The 11,142-nt window shown below is 47.2% G+C and overlaps 1 protein-coding gene across 6 annotated transcripts in view; it reads right to left on the bottom strand.

The window, feature by feature from the left end:
* Window positions 1-7,207: 7,207 nt before the first annotated feature.
* Window positions 7,208-11,142, bottom strand: part of MAST4 (microtubule associated serine/threonine kinase family member 4) — a 505,205-nt gene continuing 501,270 nt past the window's right edge. For 5 of the 6 annotated variants that reach the window (XM_045571483.1, XM_045571484.1, XM_036408808.2 and 2 more), the window contains one exon: window positions 7,208-11,083. In XM_045571483.1, the coding sequence (XP_045427439.1) occupies window positions 9,702-11,083 (1,382 nt within the window). In that variant the 3' untranslated portion in view covers window positions 7,208-9,701. Of the gene's footprint in view, window positions 11,111-11,142 lie in introns of all 6 variants that reach the window. The other variant, XM_036408807.2, reaches the window with a different exon arrangement.

Here is an 11,142-nt window from a genome sequence, read left to right as displayed (position 1 = left end):
TTGATAGCAAAACACTAAAATTTTAAAAAAAGCCCTGGCCTGATAACTCAGTTGTTTAGAGCTTTGTCCTGATACACAAAGTTGCAGGTTCAGTCCCCAGTCAGGGCACATACAAGAATCCACCAATGAATGCATAAATAAGTGGAATAACAAACCAATGCTTCTCTCTCCCTGCCTCTCTCTAAAAAAAAAAAAAAAAAAAAAAAAAAAAAAAAAAAAAAAAAAAGTCAAAAAAGAAAAGTTTAAACAAAGACAGAATTCATAACAGTGCCAGGATGAACCATGAAGAGAAAAGGGAAAAATTAGTAATATCAGTCTTGCCTTTTTGTTCACTGTGGATGCTTTGCCTTAGTTTTTATTTTGTTAATGTTGCATTAAAACATCATTTATCTTCATTACTGAGTTTTCGGTGCCCCCTTAAACTTTGTGCCTAAGGTGGGTGCCTCACTCACCTCCCCGCTCCTGCCCTGAGGATCGGTGAGACGTGGGATTCCCTGAGAACCAGGCTACAGTTTCCAGAGGCCCTAACAGCTGGCACCCTCTCTCCGTGTTACCCCAAAGCGTGTGCATCTCCGACCCCTTTACATCCTGCAAGCAGAGAGAAGTGTCCAAGATCTCCCATCACGTCCCTCCATCCTTAGCTAACTTCCACTGACTCCTGAGTTCAAAGCATTGTTCCTTCAGAACCAGGTCAGGTGCAGAGACACATGGTGCCACACCCTCTGAGCCCCAGGTGCCAGGGCCTGGAGGGTGGGCAAGCACAGCATCCTCTGCTAATGAAGCGAGTCATCACACAATTAACCGCTTTAATGACCTTGAATGCCAGCATTTGGGAGAACAGGTGTCTGAGAGGGGAGGCTTCCTCAGCTTCCCGAGGAGGCGTTTGAGAGGCAGTTACTCAAGGACCCGCGTCAGAGGAAAACGTGCCTGGAGATATGAGGACATACCCCTGAGCCGCTTTTATTTCTTCAGGGGCCTATGACGGTGGGGCATCCTTCTGAGAAGGCCGATCGGAGCCACTTCTGGGTTGGTATGGTTCTTGAGTCCGGCAGCCACTGAAGCAGTTTGTCATTGAGTTTCGGGCTCAGAAGGGAGATGATGGACATGAGGGTGGCTGCCTGGGCCAGGCTCTAGGTGTGCAGAGCCCAGCAGCTGCCACAGGGAAGGTCTCTTCTCCTGGGCGCTGAGATGGCACTGGTCTAGAAAGGTCAGGCCTCTCCCTCTCCAAAGTGGGAGAGAGCCCCCTGAGAGCCATGCCCACTCCAGCTGCCACTCTTCCCCCCCCCCTTTTTAAATATATTTTATTGACATTTTACAGAGAGGAAGGGAGAGGCATAGAGAGCTAGAAAGATCAATGAGAGAGAAACATTGATCAGCCACCTCTTGCACACCTCCTACTGGGGATGTGCCCACAACCAAGGTGCATGCCCTTGACCGGAATCGAACCCGGGACCCTTCAGTCCACAGACCAGCGCTCTATCCACTGAGCCAAACTAGTTAGGGGTCCAGCTGCCACTCTTGTGCAGGAGCCATTCACCCTGGAGAATCTAGGCAGGCATGTGGTACAACTCAGAGCTGTTTTGTTGTATTGATCATGTTCATTTGCCTGTAAGATGAGGAGCTCTGGAAACTTTGGGAAATATTTATGATGGTCACTGGTAGCTCCCTCTCTCTCTTTTCATTGTTTCTCTTCCCCTCCTTCCTTCCTATTTTCCTTCTCTCCCGCTGTGCTTCCCTCCTTTATTGTTTCCTTCTTTCCATCGTAGACTACAGAAGTCCACACGTTAGGAATCCAGTCTAAGATAGAGCTCCCTGTGTTCTCCAGCAAATGTAAGCTCTTCCCTCTTCAAGGCTGTAAGCAGCAGCCAGGACATACTAATGGCTGACCTACTGCACCATAGCCCACTGTCACACACGATATGTGATGTGTAACTTGGGAAAACCAAAGCATCCTATAGACTATCTCTAAGGGGAACTGCATCACTCTAAGTCTAAGGACTAAAGGGCCCCAAGCCCTAGCAAACGCCCCTGCCCATCCTGCTTGCGTTTACCAGGCACTGGCCCTCCATGCGGTGGAACTTGCTGCTCCGTCACTGCACTGCTCCGAGGCTCCGTGCACTCTGCTTTAAGTAACAGTAAATTCACCTGACAAAGTCAGGAAGGGAGCTTCTTGATGGCTGCTGTCAGTTTTATTGCTTTATCCTGGTTACTGAATAGAATCTGTAGACACGGCGTGTTTATTGGTTTTATGTATCACGTGTTGTTGCTGCTCTGACAAGGCAATCCTATAAAAATGTGTTATTATTGCATGTTGTAGCTCAGTGAGCTGACCCTGCATTTCAAAGTGCACTGAAGCAAATAGCATTGAAGTCTATAAAAACTGACTAGTCTCCATCGCTGAGGACCCTGAGTGGGCTTTGACTCCCACAATCTGGGCACAAATTTCCCCCAGCCAAGCCGGCAGCCATCGCTGCTACCTGGACACAGCACCAACCCAACACAGGCATTACCTGTGACATTTCAGCACAGAAAATGTTGCTTCATTCCTTCTGATCCAATTTTCCCATAAGTGCTGTTTCCAATTTTCAAATTTTCAAAAGTATGCAATAAATGACTTTTTAATGTTTTATATGTTGGTACACAATGTGGGAGGGGAGCTGATGCTGTTTTCCATCTACTCTGAATGCTGAAGAGAAAATTAACTTGAATTATATCAAGAGAAGATGTGATTAGTTGTAAGCAAGACATGGCTGGGGCTGCTGGATGTCAACTGGAATCAAGTGCCAATGCCTTCAGAGTTAGATTGTCTAACAGTAGGCTGCAGAGGAATGGGCCAGCAGAGGGGCTCCCAGATAACGATTTATCACTGGAATCACCTGGTGGGTCTTTATAAGACAGATTCCCATCCCCACCCTAGATTTTAGGATTCCTTTAAATTGGGTGGGCCAGGGACTCTCAGCCTAATGAGTTCATGTAATATCTTTCCCTAATCTTAATTTGATAAAAAAAGAAATAGCAGAAGCATGTGTTAGGCTTCCCTGAGTCACAAGAGCAGAAGAAGAGCTGCATTCACTAAGAGGAAATGTCCCAACAAAAGGGAAAGAGGACTGAGAAGCCTTGGAACCCAATGGTGAGACATACTGGGCAGGTGGCTTGCTTGTCTCCTGGGCCTCACTGCCAGGCCACAGGCTCTGATCCTGAACTGGCTGCTCTTCCAGCCACTCCCACTTCGGCCCAGCTGGTCCCAATTGTAAATGATATATTAAATACTGTGGGTCTTGAAAAAGGGGAGAACTCATCTACAGATCATTTTCAAAAGCCATCATTTCCCATTTAAGATTCAATAGTGCACTTCATTGACTATCCTCCTGTGATTTCCCCTATCTTTAGGTAATATTCTTTAAGCATTTGACTGTTCAAGACATACGAGATCCTACAAAGGTGAGCGGAGGGCAGGGGCTGCTGGATCATCCGTCTTTTTCTTCTCCCTTCAAGTTAGTGCATGGGCTTTCCAAGCAGCTTGCACCTTCCTTTTCCTCTTACTCTTGTCCTTGGGAATAACCTGATATCCAACAATAGATCAATGGTTAAATAAATAGGGGATACTCTGAACAAATGGGGAGACATTCTATGTCCTTAGGTGGGATTACATTAAAAACATGTTGATCCTACTAGAAAATAGAGAAACACAAGTTAAAATGAGATTAAGTTTTGTTTCAATTATCCTGCAAAAAGAGAAAGCTGAGTAATAGTGCAGGGGTGGGTGAGGAGCATAAGAACTGCATGAACTGCTTATGGGTAAAGACTGGAGCGGCCACTGAGACCTCACAGCAATAATTAGCCAAATTAAATTCATGATCCACAAATCCTGTTGAGGGTATATATCCCAAGAAAGTGTCACATTTCCAAAAGGATATTCAGTGCAGCATTATTTATGGAGAAGGGAGTTCCAATTTGAGTGTTCATCACTAGGAAAATGGACAGGTAGAATGTGGAAGACACCCACCATGGGGTATAACAAAGTTGTTAGTAGCAATGAATTCAGAACGGCTATAGCAGCGTAACTGAATCTTAAACACAGTGTTAGGGGAAGTCATTAAGGGGAAGTGACCGCCGGTTGACCCACAAGCTGTACCCTGGCAATAGAGGAGCCTCACCCTCTTCCCTTTTCTTAGAATGTATACTGTGCCCAGCGGTCCCACAGTGGAAGCCATGTTCAAGGACACAGGCCAAGAAAGAAAGGTGTGGTTGAGACCATCTGGGCAGTATGTATGACTGAACCCAATTAAGGTCTCTATATAAACTTTTAACATTCTGGCAGGAAGTTGAGAAGATCTACTCTCGTGTGGCCACCCAAGACAAGTCTTGTTTGAATGGTCTCTTGCTTATTGAAACTGCTACGTACCAGTCTGGAGTGGTCTGCCTTGTCCTTTGGTCTCTCCTTGCCCTCTGAGTATGGGGGCCAGTTTGCAAACCAACATACAGGGCTTGATGGAAAAACAAACCCAAAGTGACATGTTAACATGAATATTTCTATAAATTAAAACCAACATGCACACAAAACAAAAATACCTATGTTTTTTAAGAACACAAAAATATCATCCATTTGACATGGTTGCCTATGGAGTGGGAGGAGGAGATGGGAGGGAGTGTAGAGATCAATGAAATGAACCTTGGAATAAGCCAAGGTCGATGTGCCAAGAACTGAGGAGTAGGATAACCTCAATCATTTGCCCCTGAGCTTCTCTACTGCATGTGTGCACATGAAAAGCACCAATAAAAGAAAATGCCATATAGCCATTGCATGTAATATTTCAGGCCTGCATTTATAGACATCAAAACATAGTTGTGATTTAATACTAAGCAAAAGAGCAGGTTACCAAACACGTCGTCTCTTATTTCACTTTTTTTTTAGAAAAATAAAAAAATCTGTGAGTGGGAGAATGACAGGGCTGATGGGATTCCAGTGATTCAAAGGTTTTTCTTCTTCCTTTTCTGTATTGCTAATTTGCCTTCAATAGCTATGCACCATGCAATAGAGAAGAAATAAAAGGTTTTCTTTTAAAGACTATTTATGCTTTTATACAAGTACAGAATAATAAAGAGGTCACTGGCTGTGAGAGTTACTGGTACCAAAAGGTGACTTCTCTGTAAGGTTTTGGTTTCCAATGTGTACAGTCAGGCCCCAGCTTTAGGAGCCGTTCTTTCCTTTTCCTGGAGGTCAGAGGGAGCCCCACTTATTCTAAGGCTGCCCACTTGAACGGGCCAGAGAGCTGGGACCGGCATTACGGATGGCTCTGCGCTTAGGGATGAGGATGCGTGTCCACAAGAACTGTTCTTGATCCCAACAGGAGTACATCTGTCTCCAGCCCAGGAAAGCTACTTCTGCCCAGCAGTTTACAGTGTGTGTGTTCCAAAGGGAAAGCTTCCAGGCAAAGGTTTAGACAGGTCAGGGCTGGCGGCCTCGATGAAGCCAGCCTGACAGGAAGAGTTGGAAGCCGCAGCTGCTGGCTTCGGGCCACGCAGACTCTTCCTCCTTTGCCTCCCGACTGCTGACAGCCATCCCCAGGCAGCGCTTAAGGACACCTGTTCGAGGCTTTCCGCTTACCATTCATCAACTTTTTGTAAAGCTGTTTGGGGCAACACAGAGTAACCAAATGCAACAGATCTTTCCCTTCCCACATCTGAGCAGGCTTGACTGGCATGTAACGGAGCGTTGGGGGAACTGCAGTCTTGGGAGCAAAGCTCCTTTTTGAAGTGCTTGCCTGCATCCAAGTATCGGAACTGACAGCCTGCCGCCAGCCCGTGAAGTTAGGAAACAGCGCTCTTGGCTTTCGGAGCGCGCGGTGCTGGGATCTGTGAGATGTCTTCCTCTGAGGGTTGTGCTGACGACTCCAGGCTAGAGTTGAAGTTGAACCTGGGCCACACTGACTAACATTCAAACAGCCATGAAACCGAGATTCAACAAAGCTGTGGTCATACTATAGAAGGTGTGTTCAGTCTGAACCAGGGTTCGAGATAGAATATTAGTAAAAGAGGGAGGGCACCAAATTCCTGCGTGGAGGAATGAATTAAGATGGGGCGAGGAAGTGTAAGACATCTATAATAGTGTTAACTATTAATATTTAAAAAAAAAAAACATGATAGGAGGGAAGTTAAATTTGAGAACTGCCCTACCACCGAGTTCCCTAATGCTAGGCCTATACTGAAGGAAGCATATTTCTATAGTTAATACAGCAACACTTTTTTTATGTTGCCTTTGTGAACTAAAAATCCTAGATGGGAAATTGCCTACTGATTAATTTAGAACGAATAGCTTCCTTGGCTCATGACTTCCCACCAATCATCACATTCATAATTTTGCACCAAAAATTCAGTTGCTGAATTTTTTTTCAGCATGTAAAGAAAGATGAAGTGGCGTACCTCATTCCCAGAGGTCCCTGGATTTGAATTAAATTATGTGACATCTGGCAATGCTTAGAAAGGTCAAGAGCTTTCAGACCAGAAACAAACTAGATTCTAATCCAACCTCTTTATAGGCTGTACGTTAAGAAATCACATAGCTCGTCTGGGTGTGTTTCCTCACCTGTAAAAATGGGGGGCCACCACCATCTGGCCGGAGGATTGTATTGGGGTTCAAATGAGATGGTTGATGAAAGTCATCTATTTGGCCCAGTACTAAGCACACATATATTATCTATGTCTTTGTGTGTGTGTGTGTATAATCTAATATATATATATAATTCTATCATCTATCTATTATAGGTAGACAGTAAGTGTTGGCTTGCTTCTTTCCTTCCTGATGGCTTCGATGGTTTTTCATTATGAGGAGACAGGAGGCAAGAAAAAGAAAGATGAGAGGACAAATGGTGATCAGTGGAGCAAGGTTCTGGGAGACTCAAGGGAGGTGGTGTCACTGAGAAAGGACATCTTTTCCTGAGACTGTAGGGAGATGGTGAGAGTGGCAGCTGAGGAGTTTTGCAGGCAAGGAAGAAGGTTGAAAACAGGACCGAGTAAAAGAGACTTAATCTTGAAGAATGGAATATGTTTTTGTAAGTTAAAAAAAAAAAAAAAATGGCAAACCTTTCCACTCAACAAAAAGCAATCTGCAAAAACCCATAATTTCCATAATATAGTTATAGTCAGTACCATTTTAGAGATAGTGTATATGTGTGTACATGTAAAAAAAATCACACCTTATTAGCCATTATCTTTTCATGCTAAATTTTTATTTCAATGTTATGCGACTGCATAAGTATAAATATTTCAATATACAACAATTAGGACATCCATAGGGAGTTTCTTAGAGAAAATAAGACTGCAAACACTTTATTGCACAGATCCTAACAAACGTTAAGCTGGTAAATCTATCGCTGGGAGCACTACCGGGGGCACATCTTACAATCACAGGAGACGGACCAGAGGGAACACAGGAAGGTTTCTACCAGCTGACCGGAGAGGTTACCAACAACAGACAGATACCACATTAATGCAACCATAGTACTCCTTACGCATCCAAAACGCAAAAGCATTATTTGGCAAAAATGATAATACACTATACAAAATATACACAGATATGTTGTCTGTAAACAAGCACCTAGTTGTGCTTTAAAGGAAACTGGACAGTTAAGAAGCAACGGCTGTAAACCATGAACTGCCTCCCCGACAGCCCTGTCTTGATGTCTGAGTGCAGAAGCCGTGGGTTATGACAACCAACAAACACAGATGTGAATTATAAATGTTGAGACCACTTTTGAAATATTTGTTTCTTCTATAACTTCACAAAGGCATGATGGGGAATGGATAGAATTATGTGGGAAAAGATGGGGCAAGCAGACTTTTCCTACTCTCTCTTTTTTCTTTTGTCATTGCCAACTCCTTTTATAGCGAAGGACAACCAAGTTAGTTAAATTATGCCTTTGTTTTTGGAGCCGAGTTTACAGCCCTGATAAAGGATTTACAATCCACAGGGCCATAGGCTGATGCTGTGCTTAGATGAAGAATTTTATAGCCTAAAGATACTAAGACATCCCCGAGGGCCTTTGGGTGCTGAGTTAGTATTCATTGGTATTTTTCTTTTTTTTCCTCTTTCAAAAACAAAACAAACATTCCTGCTATGGGTCCCAAGCATCTTATAAATACTTATCTGTGTGTATTTTCCTCTTAGTACTTAGTGCCTTAGTACTTATGTCAGCAAGTGCCATCTTACAATACGATACAAACCACCAGGAAAACGACAACAGAAAACAAACAGAAAAACCCCTTCGGTACTAAAATGATTGGACAACTTCTACATATTCCATGGTATACAAAATTTAAATAAGGCTTAGCAAAAGTAAAAAGGACAGTCACATTCAAACACCAAATAGCTCCAACAAGTCTTTTTGTTACAAAAATGCTGCTCTTTATTAATACAGTCTTTTTTTTTTTTTTTTTTTTGCATACAAATAAAGAGATCATGTTATGAAATGTATGGAGCTACTCAATGCATCTGAAATGAATGTGAAACCCAGGAACTTGCTAAAAACAGCAAGCTTCATCTACAACGTAAGGCCCCAGCTATGTATTAAAAGGTATCTCGATGTCCTGATTACTTCTTAATATATACGCTGTGATGCCAAAATCTGCCCCCCCCCCTCCTTCCCGCCAAAAAGCAAATTTAAAACCTCTCCCAATGCCTGATGCTCAACCAAGTAAAACTCAACCTAAAGCCCTGGCTGTGTGCAGCCAAGTTAATATTCCTTTTTGTCTGAGAGCAGAGCTGGTGCAGGACAACAAATGTGTGCTTCTTAGGACTCACAGCAGAAAGGCCTGAGTTGAAGAGCAGGAGCAGGAGAAAATGCAGGAGCACAGACATCAAGATCACGTGTGTTTATAGACCCCACTCTACCCGGGGCGAAGACCCGACACACAGCCACAGACAAGGAAGGCTGGCCTTCAGACAGGCAGACCCAGGAGGCGAAATGCCCACTGGGATGACCGTGACATGAATCTGGCTAGCTCCGCGGTCTGGCCCCTTCCTGATGGAGGAGGGTTCTAAGTGCAGCAGTTAGAGAACTTCTTGCTTTGGATCTGGAAACACAGGCGGCCAGACACAGTCCTATCAACATCTCTGGCTACAAATGCACATAAGAACTCACAAGCTACGGTAGGTAGGGCTTTCTTGCATTGTTACCTCTACTTAGGATGGTTTAACTTAGGAACGTGTAGCCTCGAAAGAGTCTCTCAAGCCACAGACAAACACATGTGGTGGATGCGCATAGACACGGACATGGGTGGATCTCTACTTTCACATACATAGGTTTTAACCATTTGCTTCATTACTACACATCATGATAAGTGGTAGAGCAAAAAATCTTAATTTTTTTTTTTTAAAGCAAAGCTGTCATAAATGACACAATCAGCAGCAAGGTTATAGACTCTACATCCCAAACCCAACACATGGCCAGATATTTACAGGGAAAATCCTTTTCCTCCACAACCCTTGGCTGCGAAGGTGTTTATTTCTTCTTGTTCACACACTATCTGGTAACAGCGCTCCCGGTGACCACGGGGCAGGCATTTGGAAGAGGTCTCTTTCTGTCCACTTCTCTCCCTCTCCCCTCCTCCTGCGGAGACTCCAGGCTCGGCCTGCGATGCTCCCACAGTGCTGGTTTCCAAAGGTAGTCAGGACTCAGTGACACGTTCCGGGGTCTGCCCCCTTAGGAGGCCTTTTTGTGAGGGCTGCTCCGCAAGCTCTCTTTCCCCCGCCTCTGCCGGACCCCAGAGTCCTTCTCGGAAGGGAGGGCGGCGACGGGGCGGTCTGTGCCCGGCGCGGGGGACGGCTTGGTCACTTCTCTGCCCGCATTCTGCTTCCTGGTCTGAGGCTGGGCCGGGGCCGGCTCTCTCTCTTTGGTTTCTCCTGGGGGGGCAGTTACTGAGAGGGCCCTGTCCCGGGGCCTGGCGCCCCACGCCGTGGTTGGGTTGGGGTGCTGTAACTCCACCGTGATGGAGGAGCTCCTGAAGGAGGGCAGGGAGTCGCTCTTTGTCATGTGGCTCCCAGCATCCCCCCCAGATGGGGGTTTCCTCTGGTCCCTGCAGCTGGGGGCTGTGGGCTCAGCCCTGGCCCCGCTGGCCTTGGCAGAGGCGGGGTCGCTGCTGGCCGCGGGGGCCTCCCGAGCTCCGGGCCTGGCCTCAGGAAAGCTGGAGGAGGTGCTCAGACACTTCTCCGGGAGGGCGGCGGGCCGGAAGGAGCTCTGCCCGATGGCCGAGGGCGACCTCTTCATGCCTCCAGGCTTGCCTAGCTCAGGTGGTGGCTTCTGGGCACTGAGGCCTTTCCCCTTGGAGTCTGGCGGGCCTTTCGCCCCGGCCCCCGCCGGCCTCTCTGTGCCCCTTGGCCTGGCCTCGCTCTGTGTTGGGGGCAAGCTGGCCTCCAGCTTCCTGCCGTCCGTCGTCGGACCATAAAGTGCTTCCATGCATTTCTTCCCTTCGGGCTTCCTGTCTGTGGCGGTGGTGGCCAGGGGACTGGGGCTCTTGTCCATCTGTCTGCACGGCGGGGGGCTGTCTCTCACAGTGGGCGGTTTGGGGTGCTTTGGAGACAGGCTTAGCTTCTCACTGACAGTGGGGAGTTTCTGGTCCGCAGACGCACCGGCCCCGGAGTTTGCTTGCCGGGGCGGATGCACAGGCTTCTCCGGCGCCTCCAGGGCACACTCGCTGTCCGTGGGCTGCAGTTTGGTGTCCAGGGGACCTCCTTTGGGGGGCAGGGAGCCTGAGGGCCCACTTCCTGCCTGGCCGGTCACAGGGCTGGCTGTGTTCTGGGAACCCAGGAGGGCAGGGTACACATTCGACACACCCTTACCGCTGCCCTTCCCGTCTTGGCTGGGGCCGCTGGCGGGCTGTGTGCCAGGCTCTCTGGCTACCGCAGCCCCAATGCCCAGCCTCTGAGAGGCGAGGGGACGGTCTGCATGCTTGGTCTTTGCAGGGCTCGGGTCAGGGGCAGGCCCGGGCTTGTGGCTGCTCTCACCAGGCACAGCCGCGGACCTGGGCGGGTCGGGGATGCCCAGGCTGGGCTCTGCGGCCCAGGGCTTGGTGCCCAGCTCTCTGCCTGGGTAGAGGCCGGGTGTGCCACAGGGCTGCCGGGCCTGGCCGGGCGGGTCCTTGGTG

Source organism: Pipistrellus kuhlii, unplaced genomic scaffold (assembly GCF_014108245.1).
Source record: "Pipistrellus kuhlii isolate mPipKuh1 unplaced genomic scaffold, mPipKuh1.p scaffold_m20_p_4, whole genome shotgun sequence".
NCBI lineage: Eukaryota > Metazoa > Chordata > Mammalia > Chiroptera > Vespertilionidae > Pipistrellus > Pipistrellus kuhlii.
This window is presented reverse-complemented; position numbering and strand designations above follow the sequence as displayed.